We start from the raw sequence: 19586 nt of genomic DNA, 5'->3' as shown, positions 1-19586 counted from the left end.
ACAGCTAAAATATACACATACGTGAACTGTAAACCCTGTGTTCTCTTCTAGTGTATTCATGTGGCTCCAGTGATCCTCAGTGTTTTCTAGTGTGTCCCCCATGTGTCCAAGCCTGTTTTCAGCCTTGTGTTCCCAGTGTGTCCTAGCCCGTTTCCAGCTTTTTTTCCCAGTGTCAAAGCCTTGCACAGTTGAGTCTGAGGACTGCAACCTGTACACTGCTGCAATGTAACGTCTCCGTCTCTAGAAGCTCTGGTAAAGACCAAATGGTACCTTGAATTCTGTGGTTCTGCCCTTTTTAGAGCTCTCACTATTACTAAGCAAGCAGGCAAGCCAAACATTGTGTGTCAACTCTGTGGCTTTTGCCACCATCCATTTTTCAGGGGTGTAGCACTGCCACCCAAAAGAAGGAACACTCGCGGCATGGGGAGCAGGTGGGATCCAAGAGAGGCTGCGGGCTGCTTGACGATGTATGCAGAGCCTGACTCTCGTACCCAGGGATGTCCGTACCTGTGAAGGTGAATGTCTTTCTCTCTAGAGCCGGGGGGAGGGGGGGAAGGTGGTAGTGGAAGCCTTCTTGGGGGGGCAGAGGTGTTGTTGGTCAATGTCAGGCTCTCTCTGCAGGAAAGAGGGGGGGAGACTTTTGTGTTGCCTAGGGCAGCGCAAAACCTTAATGTGCCACTGCATCCACCCCACTGCCTCAACATGTCCTGGTTTGCCATTACACCCTTAGTGGGTGCAGATTCCCAAGTTGGGACAGGCAGAAGAACAGGTTCAGGATAGTTGAAAGAAGATTCTCTTAAAAGATCATTTTACCCTTAAAAACCACCAAACATCTTCTTAATTTTGCCTTACCCTTTGATGCCAATGCATTTTAATAAAATTTCGAAATTTCACAGAAATCTTACAAATATCACAGAAATTTCAAGGATGAACCTTTTATCCTAATTTACCTTGTAAGTCACTGTGGGAGATATGGTCCTATATAAACCAGGTATAATGATAAGTATAATATCTATAATAAGTAATATATTTCCTATAGAACAGAGGGCATCTTTGTGTCTGCCTCAGTTTCCTGAGTGACAGTGTTCCTTCCTTTCCCTATCTCTTCCTTTTGGCCTCACCAATGACATAAATGTGACCAACAACTGGAATATCATAGGCTGCAGGCATTACACATGTCCTGTAAGTACATATTTTGCAAATTGTGCAAATGTTCTGTATGTGGATGTAACTCCATTGAACAGGCAGAGGTGCTCATACTGGCTGTCTAGTGCAGGAAGATGTATGGTAATGTGGATATTGTTCCCTTTGAAGAGAATGCGCTAAAGAGAAGTCCATCAGGTATTTATGAAGACTGCTTAATGTATTTAAATTTTGGGTGAATATTGCTATTACACTCAGAGAAGGTGACATCTCAAATCAGCTATTTGGATGTGCATATTGCATGCTAAAGTGCTAATTAACTTTTGGTTCCCAAAAGGACATTTGTTGAGTAAATCCTTTGGCTAAGTAGGGATTGTCCATCACTTTTCTGTCTCTCTTAGCTGAACAGAAAAAAAATGGTTCCAGGAGCTACCTTCAAGAGTTTGAGATTTTATGAAATAAATTTCACTTATACAGTAGTTCTCAGCCTTAAGGCATTGAGACCCACTACTTAAGTGCAATTTATTTCAACAAAAGCGTCTGTTGAAGAGCATTCAGCAGCCCAGGCAAGGCTGGGGTTCACAGGGAGCAGTGCTATGTGGGTGCTACCCAATTTCCCTAGAGGTAACGGAGTTGTCTTTGTTTGATGTCCCTTTTAGTTTTGTTAATGGTGTGCTGGGAAAAGCCTCCTTATATCCTGATAGCCAATAAGTGATTCAGTCTCCAGCGAATCAACAAAAGTCTTTTATATATGTATATATATATATTTTTTTTCAGTTAACCTTACCCTTCTAAAAACATGTTTACAATAATGATTGCTATTCATAAGGGACAAATGGAGTGATATCAGCAAAACTGATTCTGCTGTGAAATTTCCAATTTCGCAGTCAGCAATATGTTTTAAAACTCTCAGTTTTGCTCACTGAACTATCTAGGCTAAATTGGTTTGAAACAAGATTGTGTTTTTATTCTTTATTTATGGGGTTTGTTTTTTCGGAGGGTGTATTTAGGATAATTAGGTTTATGTGAAGCATATCTAAACATAAAAACAAGCAATAAATAAATAATTAAAGGCTTTTTAAAAAGCCTTTGATTATTGTTGATGGGGGAATCACTCCCACGGAGCTATTGTGTTCTCTCATTGGGGGTTGTTGCAGGGAGCCATCCCTGTCAGGAGAACACACAGTGATTTATTGTTAAGGGCTATAGCCTCTGGCAAAAATCGCATCAAAAATCCCACATGCTGGAACTTGGGTACATTCTACCTACCCATACATGGTTAGAATCTCAGCCAGTCCCTGCTGAACTGGCTGAGATTCAAATTGTCTATGACAAGCTTAAAGTATAACTAAAGGCATCAATATCAAAAAATATTTAAATAGATAGTTTCAACTAATCAATCTCCTCCAAATAAATATCAAAATAATTCCACATGAAATACTCCTCTAAAAAAATGTTTTTACCAAGTGCTCATAAATCATCTATTAGTGACATGATGTACTTAATAATACCCTCAATTTCATTTATATTCATAATACCCTAATTTAATATAATAAAAATAGTAAAACCCACCATCCAAGTATTAAACTCACATTACACAGGTTTAAGTAACGCAATATCCCATTGGAAATCCTCTGCTGGCCTCTGAGTCATACACCTGCCGTCTCGGGGCTACGTCATCACTCGGAGAGGAGCTGCACAACACGATAGACGGCAGGTGTATGACTCAGAGGCCAGCAGAGGATTTCCAATGGGATATTGCGTTACTTAAACCTGTGTAATGTGAGTTTAATACTTGGATGGTGGGAATAAAAAGTTTTAAAAGGTAAAGCACTATGTCCTCTATTTCTTCCTGCATGCGGAGTAACACAAGGAGAGGATAATTAGGAGGTCTGGGATAACAAAAGGAGTGTGTAATCCCTGAGGGGATAATCAGCCACCAGAGGATACATCCATTACTCCTAAAGGAAGGATCTCCCTATTTCACCAGCAAAAGTATATGTCCAGCAGGTTCCAGGGAAAGTGAACTGAAAGCGTGTATAGCCTAATTGCAGGCATCAAAGGAGGTGAGCGCACATCTTCACTATTTGAAGGATTCACAAAAGTCACAATTTGAAGAACAACAAGCACCAAGTCACTATATATAAACAATTGTTTATTCAATGGGACTATTACTTTGATGATATTTGGATTCATACTAATCACTACTAATTATTTATGAGCATTTGGTTATTTTTATTTATGGGGGATCATCTAAATGCGTTTTAGTTGAGGGTTATTAGTTGGTTTACTATTTTTATTATATTAAATGAGGGTATTATGAATATAAATTAAACTGAGGGTATTAGTAAGTACATCATGTCACTAATAGATGATTTATGAGTACTTGGTAAAAAAAATTTTTCAGAGGAGTATTTCATGTGGAATTATTTTGATATTTATTTGGAGGAGATTGATTAGTTGAAACTACCTATTTAAATATTTTTTGGTATTTATACACTTTTATTAGTTATTTGTATCATAATTTGAATTAATTTAATGGTAATAATTTAATTATTATTTATTGAGAAGTATTTAGGAGCGCAACATATATTATTTGTAGATATTTCCAAAACAGTTGTAGTTATGTGTTTCATGTTTGCGATCCTCTAGTAATTATCACACCTGTGGCTCGCAAGTTACTCTGATTCATCTATAACTAAAGGCACATTTTTTTTTTTTTTACTTTTGGATAGAGTGGAGATGGACTAGAACATCTATTCGGTTATTAATGGTGTTTTGCCCCAGTTAAGGAGATTCACCTTATCTGTTTGTCCTGTTTATCATTATCACTGAAAGTGAAAGTAAAGAAAACCCCTAATTTTGGGTTGTCCCTAGAAAAGTAATAGAGGGGAAATTTTCCCATCCAAACACTAGCTCTAGTGACGTGGGGGTCCCCAATGAATTCCCCTAATTTATGGGGATTATCGCTCACTTCCTGTTTTAGCTATTGGACAGGAAGTGAAGTTAAATCTCCCCAGTGGAACACAGATGGCAAAAAATAAACTCACAGAGGTTATAACCCTCCCTTGCTCTATCCAAAATGAAAGAAAAAGTTTTGCTTTAAGGTTTTTTGTTTAAGCTCACAGGACGTGGCAAGGACACTGCATTTCTGTATGATCAATAGGCCGTTTTCTGTTCTTAGTCTGAAAAAAAAAAAATTAGCCATCACATCTAAGGACTGATTAGACGCAATAAATTAAATTTTTTTGTTTTTGGATTTAGATATGGTTTATATTAATGTTCATTATATTTTCCCTTTTATATGTATATCTGATTATTTTTGTAATTTTATTATTTTAAAATGCCTATTTTACTTTTTTCACTGTCTTTTTTTTTTTCTTTTTGTAAAAAAGACTTTAAATCATGAGGCCCATATGGAGCCATTTTGTGTAAAAAGAAAAGGTCCAGGATAGTTGAAAGGAGCTTCCATAACATTCAGGAGCCAAAGCCTATTCCATTCTTAAAAAAACACCAATAACTTAGTTTTTCTTCCCTAATTTTCACTAACATTTCAGGGACAATAAAACTCTCCATTCCCTTCATCCCTAAAGAACTTTGTTTATAACCTAACTCCAGGGTTATTTACAATGTAAGCTAGCTTCAATGGCTATGCGAGTAGGAGGGTTATGGAGAGGAAAGGAAATGTTTCCCAATCATATCTTTTAGGGATAAAATAGGAGACAGATACATGTCTAAAAACCTTACGTCCTAGGAGTTCCCAAGTTGGTGTCTAGTGTAAAGCTGTTTCATTAGGGACCGGCCAAATGTCAATCCATGTGTGACCATTGGTAGATTGAACAGAAGTCAATCTACCAATGGTCAGATCTGTTGGATAAAAGCTGCTCAACCAACTCTCTACAGGCAATAGGCTGCAGCTCTGATCTGTGTATTCTGACAGAGGGGAAAACACTGTCGAAATACTGTAGAATAGTACAGTGGGGTGGATTTCCTCAGCTGCCTCGAATGTGGAGACTGGGGAATCAGATCAGACTTTTTTGTTCAACCCGCTTGTTGAACTTAAAAAAGGCCCACGTATGGCCAGCCTTTGTTCCACTTTCTAGGCACTGGTGCTGTCTGCAGAAACAATAGGTTCATTTTACCAAAAAAAAGAGAAATGTTAAAACAAAAAAAGATGCAATTGCCGTAAATTAGATCACCGTCATCCGGTTTCTCTCTTCAGAGCATAGTAACATCTACCTACAGGAGGAAAGCTTATATGAACCAATACGCAGTACAGAAAAACCAGATCCAGAGCATCTGTGGAGATTATCTTCTACAGGGAGCAGTGTGGAAGAAACTGGACTTCACTGGAATCGTGGACAACCAAGACAAGGTAACATTTTCTTAAAGTGTTTCTAAACCCACAACAGTAACATCGGTCTGTATATGCAGTAAAGCATGCTTGTTATACTCACTGTGGAACCTAAGGGGTTAATCCTATGCATTGTGTAAAAAAGGCTGTTTGATCCTGTCTTCTATGATCCTCCCCTTCTTATACTGTAATGATAGAACAGAGCCTTTGGGACACGCTGCACATGCTCAATTTGGTGTGTATTGCTAGAGAGTTGTTTTTTTTTTCTTGAAAGAGTGCATGTGATCAGCACAGGCCCAATCAGCACTGTCCAGGCAGAGGGTCAGGGGTTATGCAGCCTCAAAGGACAATCCAGGGAGAATGAGAACTCCTCCCTCAAGTTTTAACCAGTGCTCGGCTGGACGCTGATAGAAGTCACATGACTGCTATATATTGATGATGAGAAAAGGTATTTAGCAGTTTATATTTACTAAAATAATGGCATTTCTATATTCTGTGTACTGTGGGAGACCAGATATATTGAATGCAGGGTCCAGGGTTCAGTAACACATTAAACTCTAACGGAATGACTTTTAGCTTCCTAAAGCACGGTGTAACATGAAAATACCATTTAAAGTAAAATTCTTGTTTTCACTTTTTGTTTTCCTTTGTTACATCTCCAGTGATGGCTTCATGGCATATCTCAGGGTGGGTTTCCGGATGTAGACATAGTGGCAATATGTGCATAATCTGTGCTGAGATGGTCACTTATAATCTCTTTCGGAAACCTGCGTGAGAGGTTGGCCATTCAGCAGGAGCTCACTTTTTTTTAAAGTGCATCTGTGTTCAGACTATTCAAACAAATTATTCATGCTGTATATTCCTAAAAAGCTGCAAAAGAACTTTAAAACAAGCCATCCACAACCTCTCTAGGTGCCTTTGTTGATCCTTACAAATTAATAAATTCACAATAAAGACCCCAGTTTCTAACAGGTTAGACTAGGTTGGTTCACATTTGTACAATTCAGCAGCGCAAATGCATTGCAGCGCATTGTGTATTGAGGTAGGGCAGCCTATTTATTTGAATGGGCTGCCTACTGCTTTTAAATTGCACTAAATAAGTTCATGCCCCTTTTTTTAAATTGGTCTGGACCAAAACACAATGTACTTTGTTACCGTGCATTTTTCTGCCTGATTTTACTTTAGCAAGGTACATTGGAGTGCTAATAACAATTAACCTCTGTAAGCCTTCAAAACGGATATGTGGTTTTTGTGTACTGTGGGGACTTGTGCTATTTTACATGTATTACATAGTTACATAGTTAGTCTGGCTGAAAAAAGACAAAAGTCCATCCAGTTCAACCATTAAAAAAAATAAAAGTTATAATCCTACACCCACAGTTGATCCAGAGGAAGGCAAACAATTCATCAAAGCATGATCCAATTTGCTCCTGCAGGGAAAAAAAAATTCCTTCCTGATCCCCCGAGAGGTAATCGGATATTCCCTGGATCAACCTTACCTATAAATGTTAGTATTCAGTTATATTCTGTGTATCCAAGAAAGAATCCAGGACTTTTTTGAAGCAATCCACTGAGCTGGCCAGAACCAACTCTTGAGGAAGTCTATTCCACATTTTCACAGCTCTCACTGTGCAGAAACCTTTCCGTGTTTGGAGATTACATTTCTTTTCCTACCGATGTAAAGAGTGCCACCTTGTCCTCTGTGATGACCTCAGGGTGAATAACTCTACACCGAGTTCACTATATGAACCACTGATGTATTTATACATGTTGATCATATCCCCCCTTATGTATTATACATGGTGATCATATCCCCCCTTATGTATTATACATGGAGATCATATTCCCCCTTATGTATTATACATGGAGATCATATCCCCCCTTATGTATTATACATGGAGATCATATCCCCCTTATGTATTATACATGGAGATCATATCCCCCTTATGTATTATACATGGAGATCATATCCCCCTTATGTATTATACATGGAGATCATATCCCCCTTATGTATTATACATGCAGATCATATCCCCCCTTATGTATTATACATGGAGATCATATCCCCCCTTATGTATTATACATGGAGATCATATCCCCCCTTATGTATTATACATGGAGATCATATCCCCCCTTACATATTATACATGGTGATCATACCCCCCTTACGTATTATACATGGAGATCATATCCCCCCTTATGTATTATACATGGAGATCATATCCCCCCTTATGTATTATACATGGTGATCATACCCCCCCTTACATATTATACATGGAGATCATATCCTCCCTTATGTATTATACATGGAGATCATATCCCCCCTTATGTATTATACATGGTGATCATATCCCCCCTTATGTATTATACATGGAGATCATATCCCCCCTTATGTATTATACATGGAGATCATATCCCCCCTTATGTATTATACATGGAGATCATATCCCCCCTTATGTATTATACATGGAGATCATATCCCCCCTTATGTATTATACATGGAGATCATATCCCCCCTTATGTATTATACATGGAGATCATATCCCCCCTTATGTATTATACATGGAGATCATATCCCACCTTATGTATTATACATGGAGATCATATCTCCCCCCTTATGTATTATACATGGAGATCATATCCCCCCTTAATCTTCTCTTCTCAAGAGAGAATAAATTCAGTTCCTCTAATCTTTCCTCATAGCTGAGCTCCTCCATGCCTCTTATCAGTTTGCACAAATGTGAACCTAGCCTTAGGAACAGTTGCTAGTTGTTTACATTAGAAGGTTGGCAGCCTGCAAGGATTTGTTCTCCATGAAAAAAAACACATTGCCTATGTTGAGAACTTTGTGATTCATTTTTTCTTTATGCTTATAGATACAGAGGTCTTGTTTTAAAGCACTTTTCCTGCTTGTTAAAAATATGTAAAATATGTATATACTTAGTGTGTGCATCATCTAGGCACAGATTCACATTAGGACTTCATGTATACTTTACCTTTAGCCCACATGCATCAAATCCCAATGTTTTTGGGCACCTAGAATGCACAGGAGCAGCATTCAGCCCTGCTATCAGCAGCCTGTCAACATCTATGACAGGCTGAAATAAGTAACAGCTGGATGCTATACCAAGTGGTACTCATGTTTAGGGTCAAATGCATTCAGGGATATGTGCCCAGAATGCCTAGATTCTGCATTCCAGGTAGGGAATGGTTTTTTACCAGCCAGTAAGAGTATCGATATTTGTACTCAAGTACTTGTCGATACCAATTACTGATACCTTTGCAATACGATTTGAGCCCATACAAAATGAATGGACTCAAATCGCACCGAAAAGAATAGCATGCAATTTGAACAGGAATGTGGTGTGATTCCTGTCCAGATCGCATGTGGTTTCTCTCACCGCTCCTGTGTGAATCCAGGTTGACAATCCTGGGTGCGCACAGGTGAGGTGCTGGAAACCGCATGCGATTTGGACAGGAATCACACCACATTCCTGTTCAAATTGCATGCTATTCTATGCCGTGCGATTTGAGCCCATTCATATTGCATTGGCTCAAATTGCACTGCAAAGGTATCGTATTTAGGTATCGGAGCATTTGCACAAGTACAAGTACCCGTGCAAATGCTTGGTATCGGCAATGCTTGGTATTGGTGCAACCCTAATTCTGACCATATGGCCCTGAATGCATACAACCCTAAGCACTAGTGCCACTCCATGCACAGTCCAGACCAGGGGCGGACTGACCATTTGGAAACCTGGGCACTGCCCGAGGGCCCGGGGTCAGTAGGGGGCCCCATGAGATACCCCTGGTAACTTTTTCATAGGCTTTTTTGAGTTTGGGCAAGAACACAGGGGCCCCATGATCCCCTATTGCCTGGGGGGTTAGTAGGGGGCCCCATGAGATGCCCCTGGTACCTTTTTCATAGCCTTTTTTGAGTTTGGGCAAGGGCACAGGGGCCCCATGATCCCCTATTGCCCGGGGGCCCCATGAGTTGTCAGTCCGCCCCTGGTCCAGACACATATTTCAGCCAGTCATAGATTTGGCTGCACCTGTGTCTCTCAGGCACACAAAAACAATGAGATTTGACGCACATGGGCTTAAGGCACAGTGTACATGCAGCCCAAAGTTGCAAATTAAAAAAAAATTAATAATGACGTTTGAAATTATATTAACGTGTTTAAGGTTGAAACGTTTAGTGATTGTGTTTCCACTATAGTTTAAAAGAGAGATAATGGATGTAATCTGTAGCAACACATTAGCCTTAGACGCTGATGTTTATTGCTATAAATCAAATTCTACATCCCCTTCTATAGCCTCTAAAATAAAGAGTGATTGCTTTCATTTCAAGATGCTTTGGTGTCAGACTCTTACTCCTTCACTGAATTATTAGCCTCTGAAATGCCCCCTTCCCTGTAATGATAACTCAGTCCCTTCTACCTGCTCTCAGGAAAACATCTCTATGAAAACAGCATCACTGAAATGCAGACACTTTGTGGCGCCGGCAAGTAGATGTTTACATTTTCAAATTGGCCTTTAGGTCCCTGCTAAGCCCACTTTGATCCTATAAGGAAATGTATCAAGCATGAAAATGAAATAGGGTGGTGGTGCATGAACCCGGCCTTCAGTCATTGAAGATCATTCTACACCTGCACCACTGCCACACGAATGGCTCATTGTAGACATCAGTAGTGCAGGCACAGAAGGCATGCATCTCCGCCCATACATTGAACAAAGTCTTATGTCATCCAGTATCCAGAGCCTAGGCCATCTTTATGTAGAGCAACAATTCTTTTTTTTCAGATCCGCAGAGAGTTCTTTGCCATGAGGTGCTATGTTGAACTTCCAGTGACCAGTATGAGAGAGTGAGAGCGATAACACCAAATTTAACACACCTGAGACCTTGTAACACTAACAAGTCACATGACTCCGGGGAGGGAAACTGGCTAACTGGGCCCAATTTGGACATTGTCACTTAGTGGTGTACTCACTTTTGTTGCCAGCAGTTTAGACATGAATGGCTGTGTGTTGAGTTATTTTGAGGGGACAGCAAATTTACATGTTATACAAGCTGTACACTCACTACCTCACATTGTAGCAAAGTGTCATTTCTTCAGTGTTGTCACATGAAAAGTTATAATAGAATATTTATAAAAATGTGAGGGGTGAACTCACTTTTGGGAGATATTGTAGGTGTGAATGGGGCTCAAGAGTGCAAAAAATCTGCATATAGCTTGCCACCTTCTGGCAGCAAGTGGTAAATATAAAATACTAAATATATATTGTAAAGTTCAGGGGATCTAGCATCTCGGGACCATATGCAACAGCCATTATTGTAAGTATAAAATTCTTTATTTTTCTTTAAGAAAACAAAAGAGAGTTGCCATTAGCAAAACAAAATTTCACAATATGCAACACAATAAGTCTACTTATCTTCAGCACAAATCAAACTATTAGATATGCAAAAGTCAAGCAAGGGCTTTACCCCAGGGTTAGCAGTGTCCAGCTTCAGATATTTTCCCAGTTTGTAGCACACAGCCAGGTCTCTCAGCTCCTACACCACCACACCTAGTACTATGAACCTCCTGTTGTATGTGCTGCTTCTTGGAGGCTGCTTAACCCTGTGGGATTGGAATCCCTGTAGTTAAGAGTGCAGGTCCTTTTCCTACCTGAACGTCACTCCAGACCTCCAAAATTCCGGGTCCCAAACAGGGGCGGACTGACAACTCATGGGGCCCCCGGGCAATAGGGGATCATGGGGCCCCTGTGTCCTTGCCCAAACTCAAAAAAGCCTAGGAAAGGTACCAGGGGCATCTTATGGGGCCCCCTACTGACCCCGGGCCCTCGGGCAGTGCCCGCTTTTCCAAATGGTCAGTCCGCCCCTGGTCGCAAATAAGTCTCTACCAATACCGAGAGGATGGTGGGTCATTCATCTTCTTTACTTGACTACCCCGAAATTCCTCACCCATTACAGATGAGACCCCTGACTACACACACATTTCCCTTAAAGGGACCATAACCCAAATATTGGTGCTACATAGTACCAGTCCAGGAACCATCCTTGGCATCCTGTACAAGATATATAATTTTTCTTTAAAAAAAAGTGTATACGGTAGGTTTAAAATATATATATATTGTCTGAGATGTAAAAATCGGTCATCATCTGTGTCCTATGTCACAGGTTGTTATCAAAGAAGGAAATTCCTGTTTGTTTTGTGCTTTGGTGGTCTAATGCTCATCTCAACTCTCTCTGTCCTCGGGATCATTCTACCAAAATGTAAGTATAACACCACTAATGTAGTAGTCTCTGTTATAAATGATCTGTGGGTCCTAAGATCTGATCCTTATCAAGCAATTTATAACTGATCTGCTGTTTTTTATTATTGTAATTAAATAAAATCATAAAATGGAAAAAGTGCATCTCCAACTGTCAGCATCTGGCTAGTGATTTGCAAAACGACTGTATTTATTTGTGGGACCCTTTGACACACCTATTTGTCAAAAGTATATGGGCTAGTGCTAACGTAAAGTGCTCACAACCAGGGGCTGACTGGCAACTCATGGGTCCCCCGAGCAATAAGAGATCATGCGGACCCCTGTGTCCCCGCCCACACTCAAACCACACCCACACAACGCCCCACCTACATATTGCAGCTTAGGTGCATAGAAGGGGCATTTAAATATTTACTGCAGCAAAGCCTGAATGAATGTTTCTGGTTTATTTCCATAGAAGCCACTGAGCACTTTCAGGTTTAAAGATGGCTGCCATGTGGGGGGAGTGAGAGAGAGAGGGGGTGAGAGAGAGGAGGGGTGAGAGAGAGAGGAGTGGGTGTGAGAGGAGGGGGTGAGAAAGAGAGAGGGGAGGTGAGAGAGAGGGAATAAGATAGAGGGAGGATGGGGGGGGAGGGCGCGAGAGAGAGAAAGGTTATATGACAGAGGGTGGGCAATGAGAGCAAGAGGGAGGGGGTGGAGAGTGCTGGGGTGGGGGGAAGGGGGTGAGAGAGAGAGGAGAGGTAAGAGGGGAGGTGGGGGGTTGAGCTAGAGGGTGAGCAGTTAGAAAGAGAGGGGGGTGAAGGAGGGAGTGAGAGAAAGGGGAGATGACAAAGGGATGGCAGTGAGAAAAAGAGGGAAGTTAGTGAGGGGTGAAAGAGAATGGGGGAGAGAGAGAGAGTGGGGGTAAGAGGGAGGGGGGTGAGAGAGAAAAGGGGCGAGAGAGTGAGGGGTTGAGAGAGAGAGGGAGGGGGCTTGTAAGGGGAGTTGTCAGTGTACCAATAATATTATGGGCTCCTCTCACCTTCCCACTGCCCGTCACCAGCAGCATGTAACAAGGCAATCCCACTGCCCGGTACCCTGACTCACTCTGCCACCATGTGAAGTGGAAGGTGAGCTACTTCCAGGATCTGAGCATGTCACCTCCTTCGCTCCCTACACTGTCACCAGCAGTCCTCTGCTCTTTGGGTCCATATCTCTCCTGCCTCCCCATCTGCTCCATCCTATCAGGTCCCGCTCAGAGTCACATTCCTGTCTGAATAATGTGTCCGAGTTTTGAGGCAGACACATTATTCAGACAGACCTAAATATGCTGCCCCTGTTTGACATCTGTGGAGCCTCTTATGGGGCCCTCTATTGATCCCAGGTCCTGAGGCAATGCCCGAATGGTCAGTCTGCCTCTGCTCACAACCCTCTTGATAAAGGGTTACCACCCTGAATGTGTGTATGTTTGTTACAGAAAAAAGAGGGGGCTACCCTTTGTTACAACTGGATTCTACTTGGGTCCATTCTACCAAGGTTCCACCTACTGGCAGTGCCAGATTTACACTTTGGGGGGGCCGGGGTAGTTCAATTTCCCCTCAACATAGAAATTAAATTATATGACAAATAAAAAAATTAACTGAAATGAATGATAAACTGCATTTGTTCTAAAAAAAAATAGGTTAGGTTCCAAAGAAGACATTTGTCTGATTTCTTTTCTAAATTTTATTGTCTGTAAGAATACACATTACACATGTAATTGGAACTGGCAAGTCATATATCACACTACAATATTTACAAAAAGTATTTTTTCCTGCATTTAGCATCTGCAAAATCTTTAACTAACTCATCAAACTGTATCATTTTGAGGGTACTGCTCTTGACAGCCAGTAGGCACAGAGCATGAGGGCATGGAGGGTGAGTGGTATGGTGAGAGGACGTATTTACTGGAACTGATCCCCCTGTATGACTCTCTCTGCAGCAGCTGAAAGTTGGCTCTTCTCCTCTCCCTTCCGCTGGCTTTCAGCTGCTGCAGAGGGAGCCATACAGGGGATCGGTTCCAGTAATTGCCCCCCACCACCCTCCCTATGCACCATACGTTTCTCCTGCTTCCCAGACCCCCCCCGTGTGCCCTCACTTCCACAGTGCTGCCAGCTTTCCCCTTCTCCTTTCAGCAGCTACATGCACACAATAAGATCTTTCAGGATGGAGAGTGGTGGAAGAGTTCAGTAAATACGGCACATTTACCAGCCCCTTTCTTTCCTGAATGAACACAGTGAATGATCAGTACCAATCACTCACTGTGTACATTCATAACTGAAGCATAGTATACTATGTTTTTTTTGGAAGGGGGGGGGGGCAGCCAGGTTGGCTGTATGGGGCCCTGTGGTTTCTAACAGCAGCCCTGGTTACATTGGTCCAGCTTTTACCAATGAAACAAACATATATAGTACCTGTGGAACCTTCGAGAAGCTGGAAATCACTGTAGCAAACACAGCTACTCCAGTGATCTCCACTAGCTTCTGGGTCCTGTGCTGAGCAGCTGCCCTGCTGCATTCTGAACACATGAGGTCAGCGACTTGGCACAGGTGCCATTTAGAGAATGCTTTGCATTTTCTCAATGAATGTAAAGCATTCTCTGGTTGTAAGAGGTGGAAAGGCGCGGTTGTGACCTCACACTCTCTTTGGCCCAAAAAGGGGTCATCCAGCTCTTGCCCTGTTCACAACCTGTGAAATGTAATCCATTCAGGAAAACCTCATGTGCCTCTCCCTTTAGCCCACATGGTCAGGCCATCAGTTATAGCATATGCAATAAATGAAAGACTGATAGTTATTTCAAGCTAGAAGAGGAAGCCTATTACATTCAGATTCAAGAGAACTATTTAAAGGTAAGTTGACTGCATTGCAGAGAGGATGGTGAACTAATTATATGAATAGTCGTAAGAGAAAGTTACTTTTCTTTGTAGAAAATGTCACTCTCAAAGGTGGTACCATAGTTTGATGTTCAATATGTATAAGATTTTTTCCCCCTAACGTTCTTTTAGAAATGGTAAATGTCTTTTTTCTTAGATTCTTCTATGAAAACTGAAATGGAATTCTTAAAAGAAGAACAGAAAAAATTGGCATCTCTGGGTATATAATGCATTTTCTCAAGTATTGCTATGTGGACATATATCTCAGATTTATATTCTTGAGTTTGATCATTTGCATTTTACCTCCACAGGTTCTTTCCTTGTTTATAGTGAAGCTCATGAGAAGTGTGCTGAAGTGCGCTCCTCCAGCTCCCCATATCTATATGAGCTTACCGCCTCGGAATGCTCCCCAGAGTCTTACACTCAGTTTTTCCGCTGGCTTCCAAGAGGCAGGCTTATGAGCACAAAGGAGGGACTATGTGTAGGTGCAGAGAAACAACGTTCATACCAGCCACTGCGACTCTATGAATGTGACAATGAAAGGGTCCTAAACTGGGTTTGCACCAATGAAACTCTGCTGGGGGTTGAAGGAGAAAGCCTTTATTTTAACTTTGGAAATAATCGAGAAAGAGTCATTATGCTTTACACGGGCACTGGTATATGGAGCCGTTGGAAAGCACGAAGCCTTGAAGGAAATCTACAGGATGGAGGAGCTTGTGTTCAGTGCTGTGCTTAAACATATTTTACTGAATATTTCTTTAATAAATGGTACCTGAAGTGGAATACCATTGGAATGCGGATTGGATGTCTTCTAATCCTACATCAGTATTTGACCTCTCAAATGCTCTTTTGGCAAAAGGAGCAAAAATTCCCACAGACACACTCCAAAATCTTGCTGAAAGCCCCCAAGAAGAGTGGAAGCTGTTATAGCTGCCAAGGGAGGGAAGAGACAACTCTATACCACTGCTTATGGTGTTGGAATGTGTTACCAACAGCTTTTGATGTTTTTGTTTCCACTGTTAAAACTGTCCATTTAAAATTGAAAATTAAATTGTATCTATGGCCAAAACGTTTCTTTTTGTTTTAGGTAGAGTAGGCAATGGTTACAACTTTAGGCAGGTCTTCTTTCTTCCCTATCTATCATGGCAGAGGGTGTTGCAGACATTTGTTAATTCTCAAAGGTCAGAGTTACTATAACAGACACTTCAAACAGCGTGTGTTTCTTTTAAAACTTGTGTTGGCAGCTATTGTTTGTGTGTGTAAAGGGTTAATTACGGAGTGATGGACACTCTGTCTGCTGGCACTTGGATTGTTGTCCTGTGAGTTGGAAAATCTCTGTGCAGGGTGAAGTTGAAAGTGCCATTGTCACTCATGGGGACTTACTCTGGACCAGTGTCCATTACTGGAGGGGCCTATGCAATGCATTGCCTTCCAGAGGGCATCATTTTATGTTTAGAGGGTTTGCACCACATGCTTTGACTTATGTGAAGGGCAATTTGAATGTGTTATGCATGTGATTCTCCTATATGTCAAGACCCTGCTAGTGTTGGGCTTCACTGTAACACAGTGTGATTGGAGGAACTGGTAAAACCCTCTCTGTTTATATAAGGACTAGAGATGAGCGAATCGAACTTGGCGAAGTGGAATTCGTTTCGAAGATTAGGAAAAATTCGATTCGCGCCGAATCCGAAAATTAGCAGACTTCGGATGCGCGAATCGAAATTTTCCAAAAATGGCGGCGACATGTGTGGCGACAGAGCGGGGATCTCTGGGAAGGCGCGCAGACAAGGTGCGCTGACCCATAATGCATTCATTCATGACATGTGATCGCATTAGCCAATCAGCAGCCAGCCAGCCAGCACTGTGTAATGGTCGAGCTATAAATTGCGGCCATCTTAGAATTCTCCATTAGCCTCCGGTCATTCAAGAGAGACAGACCTCTCTGTATTAAGGACAGAGTTAGGGCCAAAGAGACTTTAGGGCCACAGAATCGTTACTTAGGGACACAGAATTGTTACTCAGGGACACAGAATTGTTACTCAGGGACACAGAACTGTTACTCAGGGACACAGAATTGTTACTCAGGGACAGACACAGAATTGTTACTCAGGGACACAGAATTGTTACTCAGGGACACAGAATTGTTACTCAGGGACACAGAATTGTTACTCAGGGACACAGAACTGTTACTCAGGGACACAGAATTGTTACTCAGGGACAGACACAGAATTGTTACTGAGGGACACAGAATTGTTACTCAGGGACAGACACAGAATTGTTACTGAGGGACACAGAATTGTTACTGAGGGACACAGAATTGTTACTGAGGGACACAGAATTGTTACTGAGGGACACAGAATTGTTACTCAGGGACACAGAATTGTTACTCAGGGACACAGAACTGTTACTCAGGGACACAGAATTGTTACTCAGGGACACAGAATTGTTACTCAGGGACACAGAATTGTTACTCAGGGACACAGAATTGTTACTGAGGGACACAGAATTGTTACTGAGGGACACAGAATTGTTACTCAGGGACACAGAATTGTTACTCAGGGACAGACACAGAATTGTTACTGAGGGACACAGAATTGTTACTGAGGGACACAGAATTGTTACTGAGGGACACAGAATTGTTACTGAGGGACACAGAACTGTTACTCAGGGACACAGAACTGTTACTCAGGGACACAGAATTTTTACTCAGGGACACAGAACTGTTACTCAGGGACACAGAATTGTTACTCAGGGACAGACACAGAATTGTTACTCAGGGACACAGAATTGTTACTGAGGGACACAGAATTGTTACTCAGGGACACAGAACTGTTACTCAGGGACACAGAATTTTTACTCAGGGACACAGAACTGTTACTCAGGGACACAGAATTGTTACTCAGGGACACAGAATTGTTACTCAGGGACACAGAACTGTTACTCAGGGACACAGAATTGTTACTGAGGGACACAGAATTGTTACTGAGGGACACAGAATTGTTACTGAGGGACAGACACAGAATTGTTACTGAGGGACACAGAATTGTTACTGAGGGACACAGAATTGTTACTGAGGGACACAGAATTGTTACTCAGGGACACAGAATTGTTACTCAGGGACACAGAACTGTTACTCAGGGACACAGAATTGTTACTCAGGGACACAGAACTGTTACTCAGGGACACAGAATTGTTACTCAGGGACAGACACAGAATTGTTACTGAGGGACACAGAATTGTTACTGAGGGACACAGAATTGTTACTCAGGGACAGACACAGAATTGTTACTGAGGGACACAGAATTGTTACTGAGGGACACAGAATTGTTACTGAGGGACACAGAATTGTTACTCAGGGACACAGAATTGTTACTCAGGGACACAGAACTGTTACTCAGGGACACAGAATTGTTACTCAGGGACACAGAATTGTTACTCAGGGACAAACACAGAATTGTTACTGAGGGACACAGAATTGTTACTGAGGGACACAGAATTATTACTGTGGGACACAGAATTGTTACTCAGGGACAGACACAGAATTGTTACTGAGGGACACAGAATTGTTACTGAGGGACACAGAATTGTTACTGAGGGACACAGAATTGTTACTCAGGGACACAGAATTGTTACTCGGGGACACAGAATTGTTACTCAGGGACACAGAATTGTTACTCAGGGACAGACACAGAATTGTTACTCAGGGACACAGAATTGTTACTGAGGGACACAGAATTGTTACTGAGGGACACAGAATTGTTACTGAGGGACACAGAATTGTTACTGAGGGACACAGAATTGTTACTCAGGGACACAGAATTGTTACTCAGGGACACAGAACTGTTACTCAGGGACACAGAACTGTTACTCAGGGACACAGAATTGTTACTCAGGGACAGACACAGAATTGTTACTGAGGGACACAGAATTGTTACTGAGGGACACAGAATTGTTACTGAGGGACACAGAATTGTTACTCAGGGACACAGAACTGTTACTCAGGGACACAGAATTGTTACTCAGGGACACAGAACTGTTACTCAGGGACAGACACAGAATTGTTACTGAGGGACACAGAATTGTTACTGAGGGACACAGAATTGTTACTGAGGGACACAGAATTGTTACTGAGGGACACAGAATTGTTACTCAGGGACAGACACAGAATTGTTACTGAGGGACACAGAATTGTTACTGAGGGATACAGAATTGTTACTGAGGGACACAGAATTGTTACTCAGGGACACAGAATTGTTACTCAGGGACACAGAACTATTACTCAGGGACACAGAATTGTTACTCAGGGACACAGAATTGTTACTGAGGGACACAGAATTGTTACTGAGGGACACAGAATTGTTACTGAGGGACACAGAATTGTTACTCAGGGACAGACACAGAATTGTTACTGAGGGACACAGAATTGTTACTGAGGGACACATAATTGTTACTGAGGGACACAGAATTGTTACTGAGGGACACAGAACTGTTACTCAGGGACACAGAATTGTTACTGAGGGACACAGAATTGTTACTGAGGGACACAGAATTGTTACTGAGGGACACAGAATTGTTACTCAGGGACAGACACAGAATTGTTACTGAGGGACACAGAATTGTTACTGAGGGACACAGAATTGTTACTCAGGGACACAGAACTGTTACTCAGGGACACAGAATTGTTACTGAGGGACACAGAACTGTTACTCAGGGACAGACACAGAATTGTTACTGAGGGACACAGAATTGTTACTGAGGGACACAGAATTGTTACTGAGGGACACAGAATTGTTACTCAGGGACAGACACAGAATTGTTACTGAGGGACACAGAATTGTTACTGAGGGACACAGAATTGTTACTGAGGGACACAGAATTGTTACTGAGGGACACAGAATTGTTACTCAGGGACAGACACAGAATTG

General features: G+C 41.8%; 1 protein-coding gene across 1 annotated transcript; it reads left to right on the top strand.

The window, feature by feature from the left end:
- The first annotated feature begins 1171 nt into the window (after nucleotides 1-1171).
- Nucleotides 1172-15730, top strand: LOC149436929 (uncharacterized). Its single transcript, XM_089661250.1, has 5 exons — nucleotides 1172-1341; nucleotides 5366-5518; nucleotides 11679-11774; nucleotides 14819-14881; nucleotides 14973-15730. Exons 1-5 carry the CDS (start codon nucleotides 1281-1283, stop codon nucleotides 15395-15397), a joined length of 798 nt encoding a protein of 265 aa, XP_089517376.1. The 5' UTR covers nucleotides 1172-1280; the 3' UTR covers nucleotides 15398-15730.
- The last annotated feature ends 3856 nt before the right edge of the window (nucleotides 15731-19586 follow it).

This window comes from Staurois parvus, unplaced genomic scaffold, assembly GCF_062004578.1.
Source record: "Staurois parvus isolate SC_StPar_1 unplaced genomic scaffold, SC_StPar_1.0 ptg001328l, whole genome shotgun sequence".
Taxonomy (NCBI): Eukaryota; Metazoa; Chordata; class Amphibia; order Anura; family Ranidae; genus Staurois; species Staurois parvus.
Note: the sequence above shows the minus strand (reverse complement) of the source record. Positions and strands in the feature narration are given on the sequence as shown.

Excerpts from the sequence above, each read along its gene's own strand:
- LOC149436929 (XM_089661250.1), top strand. The coding sequence starts at position 1,281 with ATGTATGGTAATGTGGATATTGTTCCCTTTGAAGAGAATGCGCTAAAG. Across the intron at positions 1,342-5,365 it reads GCTAAAGAGAAGTCCATCAG|AGCATAGTAACATCTACCTA; the intron begins GTATTTATGAAG and ends TTCTCTCTTCAG. Across the intron at positions 5,519-11,678 it reads TCGTGGACAACCAAGACAAG|GTTGTTATCAAAGAAGGAAA; the intron begins GTAACATTTTCT and ends CCTATGTCACAG.